This window comes from Caloenas nicobarica, chromosome 5 (genome assembly GCF_036013445.1).
Source record: "Caloenas nicobarica isolate bCalNic1 chromosome 5, bCalNic1.hap1, whole genome shotgun sequence".
In the NCBI taxonomy this organism is placed as follows: domain Eukaryota; kingdom Metazoa; phylum Chordata; class Aves; order Columbiformes; family Columbidae; genus Caloenas; species Caloenas nicobarica.
Genome location: NC_088249.1, coordinates 4,422,870 through 4,447,541, shown reverse-complemented (window position 1 = coordinate 4,447,541; position 24,672 = coordinate 4,422,870). Strand labels below are relative to the sequence as shown.

The window sequence follows — 24,672 nt, the reverse complement described above, 5'->3', positions numbered from 1 at the left end:
GAAATTCAGATGGGACATTGCAAAGAAGTTCTTCCCTGGGTGAGTGGTTGGCCGCTGGAACTGGCTCCCCAAGGAAAGGACACGGCACCAAGGCTGTCCGAGTCCAAGGAGTGTCTGGAGGACAATCTTAGTTACATGGTTTAATGTTAGGTAGTCCTGCAAGGACCTGGGGGTTGGACCCGGTGATCCTTATGTGTCCCTTCCAACTCGAGATATTCTGTGATTCCATGATAATAACCGGAGAGCCGTGCAAGGCCAGGATGTTTCCTGGTAACGCAAGGTGCAGGGTGGCAGGACAGTTCCTGAAAAGGCAGGTCTGCCGGCAGACCAGGGAAGAGTGAATGAATTCTTTACCTTGCCCTGCCCGGGCATGTAGCTCTTGCTTTACGTACTAAGCTGCCTTAGCTCAACGCACAAGTTTTCCCACTTTTACCCTTCAGATTCTCTCCACCGTGCCACTGGAGGAAAGGGCTTGAGCAGCTGCGTGATGCCAAGCTGCCTGCTGGGATGAACCCGCAACACCTGGGAAGCCAAAGCCAAGCGAATCATGAAATCAGAGCCCACCACTTCAGCTCTTCTGCAGAACGCTCCCTGATTCTGCAGCAGCTCAGCAGTGTATTGGCTTAGTGCGGCAAGGTCTCGGTTGCCAGGGATTACAGGGGTGTCTTCTGTGAGAAGCTGCACCCTGTGCCAGTGTTCCCCGAGAAAGTGATGCACAGACACTCACGGATGCAGCATTTGTTCAAACACAACTTTTATTGGCAACTCTACACAAAGTAAAGCTCCCGGAAGGAATGGGCCCTCTCAAAGTCAGGGGTGCGGTCGCTGTCCGGGCGGTGACAGAGTCCCTGTCACAAGCCTCCTCGCGATGGCCTCTTCAGCTGCATCGGGTCCCTCTCCCCAGCGTGTGCTTTTGCTGGGGAGGAAAGGCGCGGCACCAGTTCCCGCTGCCGACTGATCAGCGTGTTCCCCGTGTCCAGCGTGCTGGGTTCTGTGGCACCAGCTCCCCGGGGACTGCCTGGGGTGGGCACAGTGTCCCCCAGGCCCCAGAGGACACACAGAGGCACACGGAGCGGTGCCTCTCGCTTGGTCCCTGCCCCGCCAGAGCTCCCAGCAAGAGTATCTGGGCCAACGAGAAATCGCCACTGTGGCCGTGAGAGTGAGAGGGGAAAGCAGGGTGAAAATGCTCTTTGTCATCACCGGCTGCTGCGCTGGGGAGACCATCGAGAGGGGAACGCTGCCATTCCTGGCAGAGGGCTGCTGCAGAGGGTGTTCCCTTTCCTTTCCGTGCCCTGCATTCTCCCCTCTTTTTGCTTCCTGGAAGACACCGTCGCCTGCCAGCAGCTGTGACCTCCGCAAACACAGCTCTGTGCAGGGAGACCTCTTTCAGCGTCCGTGGAGCAAGAGTCCACGAATCCGACGCCGCATCTCCTCAAACTCAAGCCGTGCCTTCTCATGGGCGTTAGGATTCTGCGCCAGGTGCTGGAAGATGTTGAGCGGTTCAGCCGTTCGCAGATCCAGGGGCAAGATGATCTCCTCAGGCACGTTCTCATTGGCGATGAAGAAGTGGTTCAGGCATCTCTTCTTCAGGCAGCTCTGCAGGTACCCCATGATGTCCTCCAGCCGCTCCAACAAAATACCCTCGCGCCAGTGTGACAGGGGCTTGGTGGTCAGCAGGTGCATCACAGCTGTCTTCAAGGCATAGGCGGAAAAGTCTCTGCCCGCCAGGTTGCGGTCGCAGAGCTGCAGGCATCTGAGGTGGAAGCTGTCGGGCTGTGCCTGGCTGGCGATATGCCGGAAGAACTTCATCTCTGCCACAGCGTAGGTCTCTGGCCACAAGGTCCTTGAGGTGTAGGCAGCCTCTATGTACTGGCCACTCAGGAAGATGTCAGAGTCGCCTTCCCGCACCCCGAACACCAACTCGATTAAGAACCTTTTCTCCCAGCCTCGCAGGACCCGGAATTTGCAGGAGCGCTCGGAGGGCAGTGGCATTAGGCGGTACGCGGCTGACTCAGGCAGATCCTTCCAGAAACCTCTCACCATCTTCTGGAACCACTCAGCAGTTTTCTGCACATCCAGGTAGGAGCCAGTGCAGAGGTCCCGTAGGATGCTGGGGCCCTCATTCCTCCTCTGCTCCTCCTTGGGGTCGTGGAGGAAGCAACGTGTCTCTCGCGCCGGCTGCTCCGTCTCACAGGTACACACCAACTCCACACGGACGCGGAAGTTCCTCCCGGGCCACATGGAGCATGGCTCCAGGTGGAAGATGTGTCCACGGGGGGGCTTCAGGGGCACAAGCAGGCAGTAGGGGATGTCTTCTTCATGGGGACTCCAACCTTCGAAGGCGCTGCCCACCTCAATGGCTTTTTCCAGCACTGGGTACCAAGTATCGAAGAAGACCTTGTTGAAGAGAACGATGAATTTTCCCACCAGTTTCTTCACAGCCTTGCAAGGTCTGTCCCGGTTCTGAACTCGCCTCTCTATGGCATCCTCCAAATACCTTCCTGGGTCATTTGCATCATCATTCCCTTCTTCGTCTTCCTCCTCCTCCACGTCCCTGTCGGAGCTCTCCTCTTGTGTCTCTGCCTCACGGCTCCGTTTCCTGAGCCACCAGCAGAGCCCGAAAAGCAGCACCAGGACTCCAGCAACGGCCCAGCACTGCCAGTGCTGCAAGGCAGAGAGGAGCAGGGATGCCCAGGCAAAGCCGCTCTGCTCCTGCTTTGTCTGCTCCTGGCTCATCTCCTCTACCTCCTGCCACAGCCGAGTCATCTCCCGGCTCAGCATCTCCGCACGCTGCTCCATGCGCTCGCGCGTCTCCTCATCCGGCTCATAGCCGACCGACTGCACGTTCAGGGTAAGAATTTGCCAAACCCCGAAGAAAATCTCCATGATAGCCATGGCCTGCAGGAGAAGGGAGAGAAGGGGCTCAGTGGGGCTGGGTGGGAGGAAGGGGGCTGGCGGGGCAGGGGCGCGGGGCTGGGGGCCGCAGGGAGCAGGGGCAGGTAGGAGCGGGGCCGAGGCAGCTGGGAGGCAGCAAGGGCTGCCCCAGCCCCGGCGGCGGCGGCGGCTCCGTGCCCTGGCCAAGGTGCTCCCGCGAGCGGCCGGGCCCTCCATGCAGGGTGAGAACCCACCCCCGGGGGCCGCGTTTCTGCCCCGGCCCCCGTCCAGCCCGGCCTCCCCCCGCCTGCGCACTCACCGCTGGCCCAGGCCGAACTGGGGCAGCGCTGCCGCTGGTGCCCCTCGTATACCGCCCCGCGGGGACTCGTCCCTTCTGATGTCACAGGCGCCAGAGCGCGTCACAGGCACGCCCGCCGGCCAGCCCTGCCCGTGCGCCCCACTCACAGCTGCCCCGGCGTCCCGGTGAAGGCTGGGCCAGAGTTCATGCTCTTCACGGGCCCTTGCGTGGCGCTTCGCGTTGGGTTTGTTGTCCTCTGCCTGCCCATGGCAATCTCATAATCATAGAACATCCTGGGATTGGAAGGTGCGCGCAGGGACCATCTAGGCCAACCTCTGACTCTGCACCGGACAGGCTTCAAGATAAATCACACGGTCGTAGAATCATCTCAGTTGGTAAAGAGCTTTTAGATCATCGAGTCTACGAGAGGCTGGAGAGCAACCGAACAGAAAGAGATGTGGGGGTTTGGGTTGGTGGGAACCTGAAGATGAGTCACCAGCGCGTCCTGGCAGCCCAAAGGGCCAAGCGTGCCCTGGGGCACACCAAGCACGGCATCGCCAGCCGGGCGAGGGAGGAGATTGTCCCGCTGCACACTGCGCTGGTGCGGCCCCACCTGGAGCACTGTGTGCGGTTCTGGGCGCCACAGGAGAAGAAGGACGTCAAACTCTGAGTGTGTCCAGAGGAGGGCGACCAGGATGGTGCAAGGCCTTGAGGGCAAGACTTCTTTCTGGGGAGTGGCTGAGGTCACTTGGCTTGTTCAGCCTGGAGAAGAGAAGGCTGAGGGCTGACCTCATTGCAGTCTACAGCTTCCTTGTGGCAGCTGCACATCCCCTGAGGGGATCCGGAGCCTTCAGTAGGACGCTTGGTGGCTCTTCAGCACCTACTGTGCCCCTTTGTGCCCCACTGTGCCTGTGTCCACGTACACACCTCGGATGCTGCTGACAGTCACGTCCTCCCCACACCTGGGGGCAGGGTGACTTCACCTCCCCCTGGCTGAGGGGGCAGGAGGGGTGGGACCCTCGGTCAGTTGACAGGGTCCTCAACAAAAGCACGTTCCCGGAGAAGCTGAGAAGCTTCTGGACCATGTTGTAATGCCCCCAGCCAGATCTGAAGAGGCTATAAAATGGGGTCCCTGTCAAAGCCCCCCTTGGAGTGGCCTTCTCGAAGCAGCGGCTCTGTGAACTGGAGGCCTCCCCTTAGACTGGGACGCTGTCCAAGGAGACTTCCCACGACTGAGAGCGCCTCACCTCCTCACCTGGATGAGCGGTTGTTTTTCTCTGCTGGATATACCCTTGAGCGAGTCCTTGCCTAAACCAGGCAAGTGAATATTTCTTCTGGGTGCCCTTGAGCGAGAGGCGTCTAGTTTGGTTTCTGGTGAGTGTATGCATGCACACCGTGGATTTTCATGATTCCTTGTAGTCACACGGCAATAATCTCCTCAGCGGATATCCGAGCCTGTCTTTTATGTAGTCAAAGTGCTAAGTAATTTGTATAAACCCAGGTTCCAGTATAAGTTGGGGAACGGCCTGTTGGAGAGCAGCGCAGGGGAAAGGGACCTGGGGGTCCTGGGGACAGCAGGGTGACCATGAGCCAGCAGTGGGCCCTTGTGGCCAGGAAGGCCAATGGGACCTGGGGTGTATTAGAAGGGGGGTGGTCAGTAGGTCAGAGAGGTTCTCCTGCCCCTCTACTCTGCCCTGGTGAGACCGCATCTGGAATATCGTGTCCAGTTCTGGGCCCCTCGGCTCCAGAAGGACAGGGAACTGCTGGAGAGAGTCCAGCGCAGCCACAAAGATGCTGAAGGGAGTGGAGCATCTCCCGTGTGAGGAAAGGCTGAGGGAGCTGGGGCTCTTGAGCTTGGAGGAGAGGAGACTGAGGGGTGAGCTCATTCATGGTGATCAGTATGGAAAGGGTGAGCGTCAGGAGGATGGAGCCAGGCTCTTCTCGGTGACAAGCAACGACAGGACAAGAGGCAATGGGTACGAACTGGAACACAGGAGGTTCCACTTAAATATGCGAAGAAACTTCTTCACAGTGAGGGTGCCAGAGCCTGGAACAGGCTGCCCAGGGAGGTTGCGGAGTCTCCTTGAGACATTCACAACCCGCCTGGACACCTTCCTGCGTAACCTCATCTGGGTGTCCCTGCTCCAGCACGGGGATTGGACTAGATGACCTTTCGAGGTCCCTGCCAATCCCTTAATTTCTGTGATTCTGTGATTCGGTTTCTGGTCTGTTTATTGGCTACACATTCCAACTGGAACAAAGTCTGCTTAGGAACTTATTGCCTGCATAAAATTGACATTTGGAGTGCCTCCATGACACTGCCTCAGGGGTGTGGGGGACTCCGGTGGGTCCGTGGATTCCCTGACAGAGGGTATGGGAACAGAGATCAGCCTTGAAGATATTAAGGTTTACCCGTGAGAAAGATCCGAGTAAAGGAGTATCCGAAGATATTAAGGTGTACCCGTGAGAAAGAAGGGATGTACCCGTGAGAGAGAAGGGGGTAAAAGAGTAACATTGATGACAGCAAAATTAGCCAACGAGATGTTACTACTGCAACTTGTAACCAACAGTAAAAAGACACATGAATTGGGAAAACTGTATAAGAGTGCACTTGTGGCAATAAATGGTATCTACTTGCGCCTCAGAAGAACGTGGCCTAGGTCGTTTGTCCGTCTCAACCGCAACACAGGGGAAATTCAGATGGGACATTGCAAAGAAGTTCTTCCCTGGGTGAGTGGTTGGCCGCTGGAACTGGCTCCCCAAGGAAAGGACACGGCACCAAGGCTGTCCGAGTCCAAGGAGTGTCTGGAGGACAATCTTAGTTACATGGTTTAATGTTAGGTAGTCCTGCAAGGACCTGGGGGTTGGACCCGGTGATCCTTATGTGTCCCTTCCAACTCGAGATATTCTGTGATTCCATGATAATAACCGGAGAGCCGTGCAAGGCCAGGATGTTTCCTGGTAACGCAAGGTGCAGGGTGGCAGGACAGTTCCTGAAAAGGCAGGTCTGCCGGCAGACCAGGGAAGAGTGAATGAATTCTTTACCTTGCCCTGCCCGGGCATGTAGCTCTTGCTTTACGTACTAAGCTGCCTTAGCTCAACGCACAAGTTTTCCCACTTTTACCCTTCAGATTCTCTCCACCGTGCCACTGGAGGAAAGGGCTTGAGCAGCTGCGTGATGCCAAGCTGCCTGCTGGGATGAACCCGCAACACCTGGGAAGCCAAAGCCAAGCGAATCATGAAATCAGAGCCCACCACTTCAGCTCTTCTGCAGAACGCTCCCTGATTCTGCAGCAGCTCAGCAGTGTATTGGCTTAGTGCGGCAAGGTCTCGGTTGCCAGGGATTACAGGGGTGTCTTCTGTGAGAAGCTGCACCCTGTGCCAGTGTTCCCCGAGAAAGTGATGCACAGACACTCACGGATGCAGCATTTGTTCAAACACAACTTTTATTGGCAACTCTACACAAAGTAAAGCTCCCGGAAGGAATGGGCCCTCTCAAAGTCAGGGGTGCGGTCGCTGTCCGGGCGGTAACAGAGTCCCTGTCACAAGCCTCCTCGCGATGGCCTCTTCAGCTGCATTGGGTCCCTCTCCCCAGCGTGTGCTTTTGCTGGGGAGGAAAGGCGCGGCACCAGTTCCCGCTGCCGACTGATCAGCGTGTTCCCCGTGTCCAGCGTGCTGGGTTCTGTGGCACCAGCTCCCCGGGGACTGTCTGGGGTGGGCACAGTGTCCCCCAGGCCCCAGAGGACACACAGAGGCACACGGAGCGGTGCCTCTCGCTTGGTCCCTGCCCCGCCAGAGCTCCCAGCAAGAGTATCTGGGCCAACGAGAAATTCGCCACCGTGGCCGTGAGAGTGAGAGGGGAAAGCAGGGTGAAAATGCTCTTTGTCATCACCGGCTGCTGCGCTGGGGAGACCATCGAGAGGGGAACGCTGCCATTCGTGGCAGAGGGCTGCTGCAGAGGGTGTTCCCTTCCCTTTCCGTGCCCTGCATTCTCCCCTCTTTTTGCTTCCTGGAAGACACCGTCGCCTGCCAGCAGCTGTGACCTCCGCAAACACAGCTCTGTGCAGGGAGACCTCTTTCAGCGTCCGTGGAGCAAGAGTCCACGAATCCGACGCCGCATCTCCTCAAACTCAAGCCGTGCCTTCTCATGGGCGTTAGGATTCTGCGCCAGGTGCTGGAAGATGTTGAGCGGTTCAGCCGTTCGCAGATCCAGGGGCAAGATGATCTCCTCAGGCACGTTCTCATTGGCGATGAAGAAGTGGTTCAGGCATCTCTTCTTCAGGCAGCTCTGCAGGTACCCCATGATGTCCTCCAGCCGCTCCAACAAAATACCCTCGCGCCAGTGTGACAGGGGCTTGGTGGTCAGCAGGTGCATCACAGCTGTCTTCAAGGCATAGGCGGAAAAGTCTCTGCCCGCCAGGTTGCGGTCGCAGAGCTGCAGGCATCTGAGGTGGAAGCTGTCGGGCTGTGCCTGGCTGGCGATATGCCGGAAGAACTTCATCTCTGCCACAGCGTAGGTCTCTGGCCACAAGGTCCTTGAGGTGTAGGCAGCCTCTATGTACTGGCCACTCAGGAAGATGTCAGAGTCGCCTTCCCGCACCCCGAACACCAACTCGATTAAGAACCTTTTCTCCCAGCCTCGCAGGACCCGGAATTTGCAGGAGCGCTCGGAGGGCAGTGGCATTAGGCGGTACGCGGCTGACTCAGGCAGATCCTTCCAGAAACCTCTCACCATCTTCTGGAACCACTCAGCAGTTTTCTGCACATCCAGGTAGGAGCCAGTGCAGAGGTCCCGTAGGATGCTGGGGCCCTCATTCCTCCTCTGCTCCTCCTTGGGGTCGTGGAGGAAGCAACGTGTCTCTCGCGCCGGCTGCTCCGTCTCACAGGTACACACCAACTCCACACGGACGCGGAAGTTCCTCCCGGGCCACATGGAGCATGGCTCCAGGTGGAAGATGTGTCCACGGGGGGGCTTCAGGGGCACAAGCAGGCAGTAGGGGATGTCTTCTTCATGGGGACTCCAACCTTCGAAGGCGCTGCCCACCTCAATGGCTTTTTCCAGCACTGGGTACCAAGTATCGAAGAAGACCTTGTTGAAGAGAACGATGAATTTTCCCACCAGTTTCTTCACAGCCTTGCAAGGTCTGTCCCGGTTCTGAACTCGCCTCTCTATGGCATCCTCCAAATACCTTCCTGGGTCATTTGCATCATCATTCCCTTCTTCGTCTTCCTCCTCCTCCACGTCCCTGTCGGAGCTCTCCTCTTGTGTCTCTGCCTCACGGCTCCGTTTCCTGAGCCACCAGCAGAGCCCGAAAAGCAGGACCAGGACTCCAGCAACGGCCCAGCACTGCCAGTGCTGCAAGGCAGAGAGGAGCAGGGATGCCCAGGCAAAGCCGCTCTGCTCCTGCTTTGTCTGCTCCTGGCTCATCTCCTCTACCTCCTGCCACAGCCGAGTCATCTCCCGGCTCAGCATCTCCGCACGCTGCTCCATGCGCTCGCGCGTCTCCTCATCCGGCTCATAGCCGACCGACTGCACGTTCAGGGTAAGAATTTGCCAAACCCCGAAGAAAATCTCCATGATAGCCATGGCCTGCAGGAGAAGGGAGAGAAGGGGCTCAGTGGGGCTGGGTGGGAGGAAGGGGGCTGGCGGGGCAGGGGCGCGGGGCTGGGGGCCGCAGGGAGCAGGGGCAGGTAGGAGCGGGGCCGAGGCAGCTGGGAGGCAGCAAGGGCTGCCCCAGCCCCGGCGGCGGCGGCGGCTCCGTGCCCTGGCCAAGGTGCTCCCGCGAGCGGCCGGGCCCTCCATGCAGGGTGAGAACCCACCCCCGGGGGCCGCGTTTCTGCCCCGGCCCCCGTCCAGCCCGGCCTCCCCCCGCCTGCGCACTCACCGCTGGCCCAGGCCGAACTGGGGCAGCGCTGCCGCTGGTGCCCCTCGTATACCGCCCCGCGGGGACTCGTCCCTTCTGATGTCACAGGCGCCAGAGCGCGTCACAGGCACGCCCGCCGGCCAGCCCTGCCCGTGCGCCCCACTCACAGCTGCCCCGGCGTCCCGGTGAAGGCTGGGCCAGAGTTCATGCTCTTCACGGGCCCTTGCGTGGCGCTTCGCGTTGGGTTTGTTGTCCTCTGCCTGCCCATGGCAATCTCATAATCATAGAACATCCTGGGATTGGAAGGTGCGCGCAGGGACCATCTAGGCCAACCTCTGACTCTGCACCGGGCAGGCTTCAAGATAAATCACACGGTCGTAGAATCATCTCAGTTGGTAAAGAGCTTTTAGATCATCGAGTCTACGAGAGGCTGGAGAGCAACCGAACAGAAAGAGATGTGGGGGTTTGGGTTGGTGGGAACCTGAAGGTGAGTCACCAGCGCGTCCTGGCAGCCCAAAGGGCCAAGCGTGCCCTGGGGCACACCAAGCACGGCATCGCCAGCCGGGCGAGGGAGGAGATTGTCCCGCTGCACACTGCGCTGGTGCGGCCCCACCTGGAGCACTGTGTGCGGTTCTGGGCGCCACAGGAGAAGAAGGACGTCAAACTCTGAGTGTGTCCAGAGGAGGGCGACCAGGATGGTGCAAGGCCTTGAGGGCAAGACTTCTTTCTGGGGAGTGGCTGAGGTCACTTGGCTTGTTCAGCCTGGAGAAGAGAAGGCTGAGGGCTGACCTCATTGCAGTCTACAGCTTCCTTGTGGCAGCTGCACATCCCCTGAGGGGATCCGGAGCCTTCAGTAGGACGCTTGGTGGCTCTTCAGCACCTACTGTGCCCCTTTGTGCCCCACTGTGCCTGTGTCCACGTACACACCTCGGATGGTGCTGACAGTCACGTCCTCCCCACACCTGGGGGCAGGGTGACTTCACCTCCCCCTGGCTGAGGGGGCAGGAGGGGTGGGACCCTCGGTCAGTTGACAGGGTCCTCAACAAAAGCACGTTCCCGGAGAAGCTGAGAAGCTTCTGGACCATGTTGTAATGCCCCCAGCCAGATCTGACCAGGCTATAAAATGGGGTCCCTGTCAAAGCCCCCCTTGGAGTGGCCTTCTCGAAGCAGCGGCTCTGTGAACTGGAGGCCTCCCCTTAGACTGGGACGCTGTCCAAGGAGACTTCCCACGACTGAGAGCGCCTCACCTCCTCACCTGGATGAGCGGTTGTTTTTCTCTGCTGGATATACCCTTGAGCGAGTCCTTGCCTAAACCAGGCAAGTGAATATTTCTTCTGGGTGCCCTTGAGCGAGAGGCGTCTAGTTTGGTTTCTGGTGAGTGTATGCATGCACACCGTGGATTTTCATGATTCCTTGTAGTCACACGGCAATAATCTCCTCAGCGGATATCCGAGCCTGTCTTTTATGTAGTCAAAGTGCTAAGTAATTTGTATAAACCCAGGTTCCAGTATAAGTTGGGGAACGGCCTGTTGGAGAGCAGCGCAGGGGAAAGGGACCTGGGGGTCCTGGGGACAGCAGGGTGACCATGAGCCAGCAGTGGGCCCTTGTGGCCAGGAAGGCCAATGGGACCTGGGGTGTATTAGAAGGGGGGTGGTCAGTAGGTCAGAGAGGTTCTCCTGCCCCTCTACTCTGCCCTGGTGAGACCGCATCTGGAATATCGTGTCCAGTTCTGGGCCCCTCGGCTCCAGAAGGACAGGGAACTGCTGGAGAGAGTCCAGCGCGGCCACAAAGATGCTGAAGGGAGTGGAGCATCTCCCGTGTGAGGAAAGGCTGAGGAGCTGGGGCTCTTGAGCTTGGAGGAGAGGAGACTGAGGGGTGAGCTCATTCATGGTGATCAGTATGGAAAGGGTGAGTGTCAGGAGGATGGAGCCAGGCTCTTCTCGGTGACAAGCAACGACAGGACAAGAGGCAATGGGTACGAACTGGAACACAGGAGGTTCCACTTAAATATGCGAAGAAACTTCTTCACAGTGAGGGTGCCAGAGCCTGGAACAGGCTGCCCAGGGAGGTTGCGGAGTCTCCTTGAGACATTCACAACCCGCCTGGACACCTTCCTGCGTAACCTCATCTGGGTGTCCCTGCTCCAGCACGGGGATTGGACTAGATGACCTTTCGAGGTCCCTGCCAATCCCTTAATTTCTGTGATTCTGTGATTCGGTTTCTGGTCTGTTTATTGGCTACACATTCCAACTGGAACAAAGTCTGCTTAGGAACTTATTGCCTGCATAAAATTGACATTTGGAGTGCCTCCATGACACTGCCTCAGGGGTGTGGGGGACTCCGGTGGGTCCGTGGATTCCCTGACAGAGGGTATGGGAACAGAGATCAGCCTTGAAGATATTAAGGTTTACCCGTGAGAAAGATCCGAGTAAAGGAGTATCCGAAGATATTAAGGTGTACCCGTGAGAAAGAAGGGATGTACCCGTGAGAGAGAAGGGGGTAAAAGAGTAACATTGATGACAGCAAAATTAGCCAACGAGATGTTACTACTGCAACTTGTAACCAACAGTAAAAAGACACATGAATTGGGAAAACTGTATAAGAGTGCACTTGTGGCAATAAAGGGTATCTACTTGCGCCTCAGAAGAACGTGGCCTAGGTCGTTTGTCCGTCTCAACCGCAACACAGGGGAAATTCAGATGGGACATTGCAAAGAAGTTCTTCCCTGGGTGAGTGGTTGGCCGCTGGAACTGGCTCCCCAAGGAAAGGACACGGCACCAAGGCTGTCCGAGTCCAAGGAGTGTCTGGAGGACAATCTTAGTTACATGGTTTAATGTTAGGTAGTCCTGCAAGGACCTGGGGGTTGGACCCGGTGATCCTTATGTGTCCCTTCCAACTCGAGATATTCTGTGATTCCATGATAATAACCGGAGAGCCGTGCAAGGCCAGGATGTTTCCTGGTAACGCAAGGTGCAGGGTGGCAGGACAGTTCCTGAAAAGGCAGGTCTGCCGGCAGACCAGGGAAGAGTGAATGAATTCTTTACCTTGCCCTGCCCGGGCATGTAGCTCTTGCTTTACGTACTAAGCTGCCTTAGCTCAACGCACAAGTTTTCCCACTTTTACCCTTCAGATTCTCTCCACCGTGCCACTGGAGGAAAGGGCTTGAGCAGCTGCGTGATGCCAAGCTGCCTGCTGGGATGAACCCGCAACACCTGGGAAGCCAAAGCCAAGCGAATCATGAAATCAGAGCCCACCACTTCAGCTCTTCTGCAGAACGCTCCCTGATTCTGCAGCAGCTCAGCAGTGTATTGGCTTAGTGCGGCAAGGTCTCGGTTGCCAGGGATTACAGGGGTGTCTTCTGTGAGAAGCTGCACCCTGTGCCAGTGTTCCCCGAGAAAGTGATGCACAGACACTCACGGATGCAGCATTTGTTCAAACACAACTTTTATTGGCAACTCTACACAAAGTAAAGCTCCCGGAAGGAATGGGCCCTCTCAAAGTCAGGGGTGCGGTCGCTGTCCGGGCGGTAACAGAGTCCCTGTCACAAGCCTCCTCGCGATGGCCTCTTCAGCTGCATCGGGTCCCTCTCCCCAGCGTGTGCTTTTGCTGGGGAGGAAAGGCGCGGCACCAGTTCCCGCTGCCGACTGATCAGCGTGTTCCCCGTGTCCAGCGTGCTGGGTTCTGTGGCACCAGCTCCCCGGGGACTGTCTGGGGTGGGCACAGTGTCCCCCAGGCCCCAGAGGACACACAGAGGCACACGGAGCGGTGCCTCTCGCTTGGTCCCTGCCCCGCCAGAGCTCCCAGCAAGAGTATCTGGGCCAACGAGAAATTCGCCACCGTGGCCGTGAGAGTGAGAGGGGAAAGCAGGGTGAAAATGCTCTTTGTCATCACCGGCTGCTGCGCTGGGGAGACCATCGAGAGGGGAACGCTGCCATTCCTGGCAGAGGGCTGCTGCAGAGGGTGTTCCCTTCCCTTTCCGTGCCCTGCATTCTCCCCTCTTTTTGCTTCCTGGAAGACACCGTCGCCTGCCAGCAGCTGTGACCTCCGCAAACACAGCTCTGTGCAGGGAGACCTCTTTCAGCGTCCGTGGAGCAAGAGTCCACGAATCCGACGCCGCATCTCCTCAAACTCAAGCCGTGCCTTCTCATGGGCGTTAGGATTCTGCGCCAGGTGCTGGAAGATGTTGAGCGGTTCAGCCGTTCGCAGATCCAGGGGCAAGATGATCTCCTCAGGCACGTTCTCATTGGCGATGAAGAAGTGGTTCAGGCATCTCTTCTTCAGGCAGCTCTGCAGGTACCCCATGATGTCCTCCAGCCGCTCCAACAAAATACCCTCGCGCCAGTGTGACAGGGGCTTGGTGGTCAGCAGGTGCATCACAGCTGTCTTCAAGGCATAGGCGGAAAAGTCTCTGCCCGCCAGGTTGCGGTCGCAGAGCTGCAGGCATCTGAGGTGGAAGCTGTCGGGCTGTGCCTGGCTGGCGATATGCCGGAAGAACTTCATCTCTGCCACAGCGTAGGTCTCTGGCCACAAGGTCCTTGAGGTGTAGGCAGCCTCTATGTACTGGCCACTCAGGAAGATGTCAGAGTCGCCTTCCCGCACCCCGAACACCAACTCGATTAAGAACCTTTTCTCCCAGCCTCGCAGGACCCGGAATTTGCAGGAGCGCTCGGAGGGCAGTGGCATTAGGCGGTACGCGGCTGACTCAGGCAGATCCTTCCAGAAACCTCTCACCATCTTCTGGAACCACTCAGCAGTTTTCTGCACATCCAGGTAGGAGCCAGTGCAGAGGTCCCGTAGGATGCTGGGGCCCTCATTCCTCCTCTGCTCCTCCTTGGGGTCGTGGAGGAAGCAACGTGTCTCTCGCGCCGGCTGCTCCGTCTCACAGGTACACACCAACTCCACACGGACGCGGAAGTTCCTCCCGGGCCACATGGAGCATGGCTCCAGGTGGAAGATGTGTCCACGGGGGGGCTTCAGGGGCACAAGCAGGCAGTAGGGGATGTCTTCTTCATGGGGACTCCAACCTTCGAAGGCGCTGCCCACCTCAATGGCTTTTTCCAGCACTGGGTACCAAGTATCGAAGAAGACCTTGTTGAAGAGAACGATGAATTTTCCCACCAGTTTCTTCACAGCCTTGCAAGGTCTGTCCCGGTTCTGAACTCGCCTCTCTATGGCATCCTCCAAATACCTTCCTGGGTCATTTGCATCATCATTCCCTTCTTCGTCTTCCTCCTCCTCCACGTCCCTGTCGGAGCTCTCCTCTTGTGTCTCTGCCTCACGGCTCCGTTTCCTGAGCCACCAGCAGAGCCCGAAAAGCAGCACCAGGACTCCAGCAACGGCCCAGCACTGCCAGTGCTGCAAGGCAGAGAGGAGCAGGGATGCCCAGGCAAAGCCGCTCTGCTCCTGCTTTGTCTGCTCCTGGCTCATCTCCTCTACCTCCTGCCACAGCCGAGTCATCTCCCGGCTCAGCATCTCCGCACGCTGCTCCATGCGCTCGCGCGTCTCCTCATCCGGCTCATAGCCGACCGACTGCACGTTCAGGGTAAGAATTTGCCAAACCCCGAAGAAAATCTCCATGATAGCCATGGCCTGCAGGAGAAGGGAGAGAAGGGGCTCAGTGGGGCTGGGTGGGAGGAAGGGGGCTGGCGGGGCAGGGGCGCGGGGCTGGGGGCCGCAGGGAGCAGGGGCAGGTAGGAGCGGGGCCGAGGCAGCTGGGAGGCAGCAAGGGCTGCCCCAGCCCCGGCGGCGGCGGCGGCTCCGTGCCCTGGCCAAGGTGCTCCCGCGAGCGGCCGGGCCCTCCATGCAGGGTGAGAACCCACCCCCGGGGGCCGCGTTTCTGCCCCGGCCCCCGTCCAGCCCGGCCTCCCCCCGCCTGCGCACTCACCGCTGGCCCAGGCCGAACTGGGGCAGCGCTGCCGCTGGTGCCCCTCGTATACCGCCCCGCGGGGACTCGTCCCTTCTGATGTCACAGGCGCCAGAGCGCGTCACAGGCACGCCCGCCGGCCAGCCCTGCCCGTGCGCCCCACTCACAGCTGCCCCGGCGTCCCGGTGAAGGCTGGGCCAGAGTTCATGCTCTTCACGGGCCCTTGCGTGGCGCTTCGCGTTGGGTTTGTTGTCCTCTGCCTGCCCATGGCAATCTCATAATCATAGAACATCCTGGGATTGGAAGGTGCGCGCAGGGACCATCTAGGCCAACCTCTGACTCTGCACCGGGCAGGCTTCAAGATAAATCACACGGTCGTAGAATCATCTCAGTTGGTAAAGAGCTTTTAGATCATCGAGTCTACGAGAGGCTGGAGAGCAACCGAACAGAAAGAGATGTGGGGGTTTGGGTTGGTGGGAACCTGAAGATGAGTCACCAGCGCGTCCTGGCAGCCCAAAGGGCCAAGCGTGCCCTGGGGCACACCAAGCACGGCATCGCCAGCCGGGCGAGGGAGGAGATTGTCCCGCTGCACACTGCGCTGGTGCGGCCCCACCTGGAGCACTGTGCGCGGTTCTGGGCGCCACAGGAGAAGAAGGACGTCAAACTCTGAGTGTGTCCAGAGGAGGGCGACCAGGATGGTGCAAGGCCTTGAGGGCAAGACTTCTTTCTGGGGAGTGGCTGAGGTCACTTGGCTTGTTCAGCCTGGAGAAGAGAAGGCTGAGGGCTGACCTCATTGCAGTCTACAGCTTCCTTGTGGCAGCTGCACATCCCCTGAGGGAATCCGGAGCCTTCAGTAGGACGCTTGGTGGCTCTTCAGCACCTGCTGTGCCCCTTTGTGCCCCACTGTGCCTGTGTCCACGTACACACCTCGGATGCTGCTGACAGTCACGTCCTCCCCACACCCGTGGGCAGGGTGACTTCACCTCCCCCTGGCTGAGGGGGCAGGAGGGGTGGGACCCTCGGTCAGTTGACAGGGTCCTCAACAAAAGCACGTTCCCGGAGAAGCTGAGAAGCTTCTGGACCATGTTGTAATGCCCCCAGCCAGATCTGACCAGGCTATAAAATTGGGTCCCTGTCAAAGCCCCGCTTGGAGTGGCCTTCTCGAAGCAGCGGCTCTGTGAACTGGAGGCCTCCCCTTAGACTGGGACGCTGTCCAAGGAGACTTCCCACGACTGAGAGCGCCTCACCTCCTCACCTGGATGAGCGGTTGTTTTCCTCTGCTGGATATACCCTTGAGCGAGTCCTTGCCTAAACCAGGCAAGTGAATATTTCTTCTGGGTGCCCTTGAGCGAGAGGCGTCTAGTTTGGTTTCTGGTGAGTGTATGCATGCACACCGTGGATTTTCATGATTCCTTGTAGTCACACGCCAATAATCTCCTCAGCGGATATCCGAGCCTGTCTTTTATGTAGTCAAAGTGCTAAGTAATTTGTATAAACCCAGGTTCCAGTATAAGTTGGGGAACGGCCTGTTGGAGAGCAGCGCAGGGGAAAGGGACCTGGGGGTCCTGGGGACAGCAGGGTGACCATGAGCCAGCAGTGGGCCCTTGTGGCCAGGAAGGCCAATGGGACCTGGGGTGTATTAGAAGGGGGGTGGTCAGTAGGTCAGAGAGGTTCTCCTGCCCCTCTACTCTGCCCTGGTGAGACCGCATCTGGAATATCGTGTCCAGTTCTGGGCCCCTCGGCTCCAGAAGGACAGGGAACTGCTGGAGAGAGTCCAGCGCGGCCACAAAGATGCTGAAGGGAGTGGAGCATCTCCCGTGTGAGGAAAGGCTGAGGGAGCTGGGGCTCTTGAGCTTGGAGGAGAGGAGACTGAGGGGTGAGCTCATTCATGGTGATCAGTATGGAAAGGGTGAGTGTCAGGAGGATGGAGCCAGGCTCTTCTCGGTGACAAGCAACGACAGGACAAGAGGCAATGGGTACGAACTGGAACACAGGAGGTTCCACTTAAATATGCGAAGAAACTTCTTCACAGTGAGGGTGCCAGAGCCTGGAACAGGCTGCCCAGGGAGGTTGCGGAGTCTCCTTGAGACATTCACAACCCGCCTGGACACCTTCCTGCGTAACCTCATCTGGGTGTCCCTGCTCCAGCACGGGGATTGGACTAGATGACCTTTCGAGGTCCCTGCCAATCCCTTAATTTCTGTGATTCTGTGATTCGGTTTCTGGTCTGTTTATTGGCTACACATTCCAACTGGAACAAAGTCTGCTTAGGAACTTATTGCCTGCATAAAATTGACATTTGGAGTGCCTCCATGACACTGCCTCAGGGGTGTGGGGGACTCCGGTGGGTCCGTGGATTCCCTGACAGAGGGTATGGGAACAGAGATCAGCCTTGAAGATATTAAGGTTTACCCGTGAGAAAGATCCGAGTAAAGGAGTATCCGAAGATATTAAGGTGTACCCGTGAGAAAGAAGGGATGTACCCGTGAGAGAGAAGGGGGTAAAAGAGTAACATTGATGACAGCAAAATTAGCCAACGAGATGTTACTACTGCAACTTGTAACCAACAGTAAAAAGACACATGAATTGGGAAAACTGTATAAGAGTGCACTTGTGGCAATAAAGGGTATCTACTTGCGCCTCAGAAGAACGTGGCCTAGGTCGTTTGTCCGTCTCAACCGCAACACAGGGGAAATTCAGATGGGACATTGCAAAGAAGTTCTTCCCTTGGTGAGTGGTTGCTCGCTGGAACTGGCTCCCCAAGGAAAGGACACGGCACCAAGGCTGTCCGAGTCCAAGGAGTGTCTGGAGGACAATCTTAGTTACATGGTTTAATGTTAGGTAGTCCTGCAAGGACCTGGGGGTTGGACCCGGTGATCCTTATGTGTCCCTTCCAACTCGAGATATTCTGTGATTCCATGATAATAACCGGAGAGCCGTGCAAGGCCAGGATGTTTCCTGGTAACGCAAGGTGCAGGGTGGCAGGACAGTTCCTGAAAAGGCAGGTCTGCCGGCAGACCAGGGAAGAGTGAATGAATTCTTTACCTTGCCCTGCCCGGGCATGTAGCTCTTGCTTTACGTACTAAGCTGCCTTAGCTCAACGCACAAGTTTTCCCACTTTTACCCTTCAGATTCTCTCCACCGTGCCACTGGAGGAAAGGGCTTGAGCAGCTGCGTGATGCCAAGCTGCCTGCTGGGATGAACCCGCAACACCTGGGAAGCCAAAGCCAAGCGAATCATGAAATCAGAGCCCACCACTTCAGCTCTTCTGCAGAACGCTCCCTGATTCTGCAGCAGCTCAGCAGTGTATTGGCTTAGTGCGGCAAGGTCTCGGTTGCCAGGGATTACAGGGGTGTCTTCTGTGAGAAGCTGCACCCTGTGCCAGTGTTCCCCGAGAAAGTGATGCACAGACACTCACGGATGCAGCATTTGTTCAAACACAACTTTTATTGGCAACTCTACACAAAGTAAAGCTCCCGGAAGGAATGGGCCCTCTCAAAGTCAGGGGTGCGGTCGCTGTCCGGGCGGTAACAGAGTCCCTGTCACAAGCCTCCTCGCGATGGCCTCTTCAGCTGCATCGGGTCCCTCTCCCCAGCGTGTGCTTTTGCTGGGGAGGAAAGGCGGGGCACCAGTTCCCGCTGCCGACTGATCAGCGTGTTCCCCGTGTCCAGCGTGCTGGGTTCTGTGGCACCAGCTCCCCGGGGACTGCCTGGGGTGGGCACAGTGTCCCCCAGGCCCCAGAGGACACACAGAGGCACACGGAGCGGTGCCTCTCGCTTGGTCCCTGCCCCGCCAGAGCTCCCAGCAAGAGTATCTGGGCCAACGAGAAATCGCCACCGTGGCCGTGAGAGTGAGAGGGGAAAGCAGGGTGAAAATGCTCTTTGTCATCACCGGCTGCTGCGCTGGGGAGACCATCGAGAGGGGAACGCTGCCATTCCTGGCAGAGGGCTGCTGCAGAGGGTGTTCCCTTCCCTTTCCGTGCCCTGCATTCTCCCCTCTTTTTGCTTCCTGGAAGACACCGTCGCCTGCCAGCAGCTGTGACCTCCGCAAACACAGCTCTGTGCAGGGAGACCTCTTTCAGCGTCCGTGGAGCAAGAGTCCACGAATCCGACGCCGCATCTCCTCAAACTCAAGCCGTGCCTTCTCATGGGCGTTAGGATTCTGCGCCAGGTGCTGGAAGATGTTGAGCGGTTCAGCCGTTCGCAGATCCAGGGGCAAGATGATCTCCTCAGGCACGTTCTCATTGGCGATGAAGAAGTGGTTCAGGCATCTCTTCTTCAGGCAGCTCTGCAGGTACCCCATGATGTCCTCCAGCCGCTCCAACAAAATACCCTCGCGCCAGTGTGACAGGGGCTTGGTGGTCAGCAGGTGCATCACAGCTGTCTTCAAGGCATAGGCGGAAAAGTCTCTGCCCACCAGGTTGCGGTCGCAGAGCTGCAGGCATCTGAGGTGGAAGCTGTCGGGCTGTGCCTGGCTGGCGATATGCCGGAAGAACTTCATCTCTGCCACAGCGTAGGTCTCTGGCCACAAGGTCCTTGAGGTGTAGGCAGCCTCTATGTACTGGCCACTCAGGAAGATGTCAGAGTCGCCTTCCCGCACCCCGAACACCAACTCAATTAAGAACCTTTTCTCCCAGCCTCGCAGGACCCGGAATTTGCAGGAGCGCTCGGAGGGCAGTGGCATTAGGCGGTACGCGGCTGACTCAGGCAGATCCTTCCAGAAACCTCTCACCATCTTCTGGAACCACTCAGCAGTTTTCTGCACATCCAGGTAGGAGCCAGTGCAGAGGTCCCGTAGGATGCTGGGGCCCTCATTCCTCCTCTGCTCCTCCTTGGGGTCGTGGAGGAAGCAACGTGTCTCTCGCGCCGGCTGCTCCGTCTCACAGGTACACACCAACTCCACACGGACGCGGAAGTTCCTCCCGGGCCACATGGAGCATGGCTCCAGGTGGAAGATGTGTCCACGGGGGGGCTTCAGGGGCACAAGCAGGCAGTAGGGGATGTCTTCTTCATGGGGACTCCAACCTTCGAAGGCGCTGCCCACCTCAATGGCTTTTTCCAGCACTGGGTACCAAGTATCGAAGAAGACCTTGTTGAAGAGAACGATGAATTTTCCCACCAGTTTCTTCACAGCCTTGCAAGGTCTGTCCCGGTTCTGAACTCGCCTCTCTATGGCATCCTCCAAATACCTTCCTGGGTCATTTGCATCATCATTCCCTTCTTCGTCTTCCTCCTCCTCCACATCCCTGTCGGAGCTCTCCTCTTGTGTCTCTGCCTCACGGCTCCGTTTCCTGAGCCACCAGCAGAGCCCGAAAAGCAGGACCAGGACTCCAGCAACGGCCCAGCACTGCCAGTGCTGCAAGGCAGAGAGGAGCAGGGATGCCCAGGCAAAGCCGCTCTGCTCCTGCTTTGTCTGCTCCTGGCTCATCTCCTCTACCTCCTGCCACAGCCGAGTCATCTCCCGGCTCAGCATCTCCGCACGCTGCTCCATGCGCTCGCGCGTCTCCTCATCCGGCTCATAGCCGACCGACTGCACGTTCAGGGTAAGAATTTGCCAAACCCCGAAGAAAATCTCCATGATAGCCATGGCCTGCAGGAGAAGGGAGAGAAGGGGCTCAGTGGGGCTGGGTGGGAGGAAGGGGGCTGGCGGGGCAGGGGCGCGGGGCTGGGGGCCGCAGGGAGCAGGGGCAGGTAGGAGCGGGGCCGAGGCAGCTGGGAGGCAGCAAGGGCTGCCCCAGCCCCGGCGGCGGCGGCGGCTCCGTGCCCTGGCCAAGGTGCTCCCGCGAGCGGCCGGGCCCTCCATGCAGGGTGAGAACCCACCCCCGGGGGCCGCGTTTCTGCCCCGGCCCCCGTCCAGCCCGGCCTCCCCCCGCCTGCGCACTCACCGCTGGCCCAGGCCGAACTGGGGCAGCGCTGCCGCTGGTGCCCCTCGTATACCGCCCCGCGGGGACTCGTCCCTTCTGATGTCACAGGCGCCAGAGCGCGTCACAGGCACGCCCGCCGGCCAGCCCTGCCCGTGCGCCCCACTCACAGCTGCCCCGGCGTCCCGGTGAAGGCTGGGCCAGAGTTCATGCTCTTCACGGGCCCTTGCGTGGCGCTTCGCGTTGGGTTTGTTGTCCTCTGCCTGCCCATGGCAATCTCATAATCATAGAACATCCTGGGATTGGAAGGTGCGCACAGGGACCATCTAGGCCAACCTCTGACTCTGCACCGGGCAGGCTTCAAGATAAATCACACGGTCGTAGAATCATCTCAGTTGGTAAAGAGCTTTTAGATCATCGAGTCTACGAGAGGCTGGAGAGCAACCGAACAGAAAGAGATGTGGGGGTTTGGGTTGGTGGGAACCTGAAGGTGAGTCACCAGCACGTCCTGGCAGCCCAAAGGGCCAAGCGTGCCCTGGGGCACACCAAGCACGGCATCGCCAGCCGGGCGAGGGAGGAGATTGTCCCGCTGCACACTGCGCTGGTGCGGCCCCACCTGGAGCACTGTGCGCGGTTCTGGGCGCCACAGGAGAAGAAGGACGTCAAACTCTGAGTGTGTCCAGAGGAGGGCGACCAGGATGGTGCAAGGCCTTGAGGGCAAGACTTCTTTCTGGGGAGTGGCTGAGGTCACTTGGCTTGTTCAGCCTGGAGAAGAGAAGGCTGAGGGCTGACCTCATTGCAGTCTACAGCTTCCTTGTGGCAGCTGCACATCCCCTGAGGGGATCCGGAGCCTTCAGTAGGACGCTTGGTGGCTCTTCAGCACCTACTGTGCCCCTTTGTGCCCCACTGTGCCTGTGTCCACGTACACACCTCGGATGCTGCTGACAGTCACGTCCTCCCCACACCTGGGGGCAGGGTGACTTCACCTCCCCCTGGCTGAGGGGGCAGGAGGGGTGGGACCCTCGGTCAGTTGACAGGGTCCTCAACAAAAGCACGTTCCCGGAGAAGCTGAGAAGCTTCTGGACCATGTTGTAATGCCCCCAGCCAGATCTGACCAGGCTATAAAATGGGGTCCCTGTCAAAGCCCCGCTTGGAGTGGCCTTCTCGAAGCAGCGGCTCTGTGAACTGGAGGCCTCCCCTTAGACTGGGACGCTGTCCAAGGAGACTTCCCACGACTGAGAGCGCCTCACCTCCTCACCTGGATGAGCGGTTGTTTTTCTCTGCTGGATATACCCTTGAGCGAGTCCTTGCCTAAACCAGGCAAGTGAATATTTCTTCTGGGTGCCCTTGAGCGAGAGGCGTCTAGTTTGGTTTCTGGTGAGTGTATGCATGCACACCGTGGATTTTCATGATTCCTTGTAGTCACACGCCAATAATCTCCTCAGCGGATATCCGAGCCTGTCTTTTATGTAGTCAAAGTGCTAAGTAATTTGTATAAACCCAGGTTCCAGTATAAGTTGGGGAACGGCCTGTTGGAGAGCAGCGCAGGGGAAAGGGACCTGGGGGTCCTGGGGACAGCAGGGTGACCATGAGCCAGCAGTGGGCCCTTGTGGCCAGGAAGGCCAATGGGACCTGGGGTGTATTAGAAGGGGGGTGGTCAGTAGGTCAGAGAGGTTCTCCTGCCCCTCTACTCTGCCCTGGTGAGACCGCATCTGGAATATCGTGTCCAGTTCTGGGCCCCTCGGCTCCAGAAGGACAGGGAACTGCTGGAGAGAGTCCAGCGCGGCCACAAAGATGCTGAAGGGAGTGGAGCATCTCCCGTGTGAGGAAAGGCTGAGGGAGCTGGGGCTCTTGAGCTTGGAGGAGAGGAGACTGAGGGGTGAGCTCATTCATGGTGATCAGTATGGAAAGGGTGAGTGTCAGGAGGATGGAGCCAGGCTCTTCTCGGTGACAAGCAACGACAGGACAAGAGGCAATGGGTACGAACTGGAACACAGGAGGTTCCACTTAAATATGCGAAGAAACTTCTTCACAGTGAGGGTGCCAGAGCCTGGAACAGGCTGCCCAGGGAGGTTGCGGAGTCTCCTTGAGACATTCACAACCCGCCTGGACACCTTCCTGCGTAACCTCATCTGGGTGTCCCTGCTCCAGCACGGGGATTGGACTAGATGACCTTTCGAGGTCCCTGCCAATCCCTTAATTTCTGTGATTCTGTGATTCGGTTTCTGGTCTGTTTATTGGCTACACATTCCAACTGGAACAAAGTCTGCTTAGGAACTTATTGCCTGCATAAAATTGACATTTGGAGTGCCTCCATGACACTGCCTCAGGGGTGTGGGGGACTCCGGTGGGTCCGTGGATTCCCTGACAGAGGGTATGGGAACAGAGATCAGCCTTGAAGATATTAAGGTTTACCCGTGAGAAAGATCCGAGTAAAGGAGTATCCGAAGATATTAAGGTGTACCCGTGAGAAAGAAGGGATGTACCCGTGAGAGAGAAGGGGGTAAAAGAGTAACATTGATGACAGCAAAATTAGCCAACGAGATGTTACTACTGCAACTTGTAACCAACAGTAAAAAGACACATGAATTGGGAAAACTGTATAAGAGTGCACTTGTGGCAATAAAGGGTATCTACTTGCGCCTCAGAAGAACGTGGCCTAGGTCGTTTGTCCGTCTCAACCGCAACACAGGGGAAATTCAGATGGGACATTGCAAAGAAGTTCTTCCCTTGGTGAGTGGTTGCTCGCTGGAACTGGCTCCCCAAGGAAAGGACACGGCACCAAGGCTGTCCGAGTCCAAGGAGTGTCTGGAGGACAATCTTAGTTACATGGTTTAATGTTAGGTAGTCCTGCAAGGACCTGGGGGTTGGACCCGGTGATCCTTATGTGTCCCTTCCAACTCGAGATATTCTGTGATTCCATGATAATAACCGGAGAGCCGTGCAAGGCCAGGATGTTTCCTGGTAACGCAAGGTGCAGGGTGGCAGGACAGTTCCTGAAAAGGCAGGTCTGCCGGCAGACCAGGGAAGAGTGAATGAATTCTTTACCTTGCCCTGCCCGGGCATGTAGCTCTTGCTTTACGTACTAAGCTGCCTTAGCTCAACGCACAAGTTTTCCCACTTTTACCCTTCAGATTCTCTCCACCGTGCCACTGGAGGAAAGGGCTTGAGCAGCTGCGTGATGCCAAGCTGCCTGCTGGGATGAACCCGCAACACCTGGGAAGCCAAAGCCAAGCGAATCATGAAATCAGAGCCCACCACTTCAGCTCTTCTGCAGAACGCTCCCTGATTCTGCAGCAGCTCAGCAGTGTATTGGCTTAGTGCGGCAAGGTCTCGGTTGCCAGGGATTACAGGGGTGTCTTCTGTGAGAAGCTGCACCCTGTGCCAGTGTTCCCCGAGAAAGTGATGCACAGACACTCACGGATGCAGCATTTGTTCAAACACAACTTTTATTGGCAACTCTACACAAAGTAAAGCTCCCGGAAGGAATGGGCCCTCTCAAAGTCAGGGGTGCGGTCGCTGTCCGGGCGGTAACAGAGTCCCTGTCACAAGCCTCCTCGCGATGGCCTCTTCAGCTGCATCGGGTCCCTCTCCCCAGCGTGTGCTTTTGCTGGGGAGGAAAGGCGGGGCACCAGTTCCCGCTGCCGACTGATCAGCGTGTTCCCCGTGTCCAGCGTGCTGGGTTCTGTGGCACCAGCTCCCCGGGGACTGCCTGGGGTGGGCACAGTGTCCCCCAGGCCCCAGAGGACACACAGAGGCACACGGAGCGGTGCCTCTCGCTTGGTCCCTGCCCCGCCAGAGCTCCCAGCAAGAGTATCTGGGCCAACGAGAAATCGCCACCGTGGCCGTGAGAGTGAGAGGGGAAAGCAGGGTGAAAATGCTCTTTGTCATCACCGGCTGCTGCGCTGGGGAG

General features: G+C 57.9%; 4 protein-coding genes across 4 annotated transcripts; all 4 read right to left on the bottom strand.

Annotated features, from left to right (window-relative positions):
- Nucleotides 1–1,386: 1,386 nt before the first annotated feature.
- On the bottom strand, nucleotides 1,387–3,111 carry LOC135989893 (inositol 1,4,5-trisphosphate receptor-interacting protein-like 1). Its single transcript, XM_065636979.1, has one exon. The coding sequence runs from the start codon at nucleotides 3,109–3,111 to the stop codon at nucleotides 1,387–1,389; it is 1,725 nt and encodes a 574-aa protein (XP_065493051.1).
- A 4,139-nt stretch (nucleotides 3,112–7,250) lies between these two features.
- On the bottom strand, nucleotides 7,251–8,975 carry LOC135989892 (inositol 1,4,5-trisphosphate receptor-interacting protein-like 1). Its single transcript, XM_065636978.1, has one exon. The coding sequence runs from the start codon at nucleotides 8,973–8,975 to the stop codon at nucleotides 7,251–7,253; it is 1,725 nt and encodes a 574-aa protein (XP_065493050.1).
- Nucleotides 8,976–13,113: 4,138 nt separating this feature from the next.
- On the bottom strand, nucleotides 13,114–14,838 carry LOC135989891 (inositol 1,4,5-trisphosphate receptor-interacting protein-like 1). Its single transcript, XM_065636977.1, has one exon. The coding sequence runs from the start codon at nucleotides 14,836–14,838 to the stop codon at nucleotides 13,114–13,116; it is 1,725 nt and encodes a 574-aa protein (XP_065493049.1).
- Nucleotides 14,839–18,976: 4,138 nt separating this feature from the next.
- On the bottom strand, nucleotides 18,977–20,701 carry LOC135989758 (inositol 1,4,5-trisphosphate receptor-interacting protein-like 1). The gene has a single exon (XM_065636801.1). It carries the CDS (start codon nucleotides 20,699–20,701, stop codon nucleotides 18,977–18,979), a length of 1,725 nt encoding a protein of 574 aa, XP_065492873.1.
- Nucleotides 20,702–24,672: the final 3,971 nt, after the last annotated feature.

Coding starts and splice junctions, on each gene's coding strand:
- LOC135989893 (XM_065636979.1), bottom strand. CDS start 3,111: ATGGAGGGCCCGGCCGCTCGCGGGAGCACCTTGGCCAGGGCACGGAGC.
- LOC135989892 (XM_065636978.1), bottom strand. CDS start 8,975: ATGGAGGGCCCGGCCGCTCGCGGGAGCACCTTGGCCAGGGCACGGAGC.
- LOC135989891 (XM_065636977.1), bottom strand. CDS start 14,838: ATGGAGGGCCCGGCCGCTCGCGGGAGCACCTTGGCCAGGGCACGGAGC.
- LOC135989758 (XM_065636801.1), bottom strand. CDS start 20,701: ATGGAGGGCCCGGCCGCTCGCGGGAGCACCTTGGCCAGGGCACGGAGC.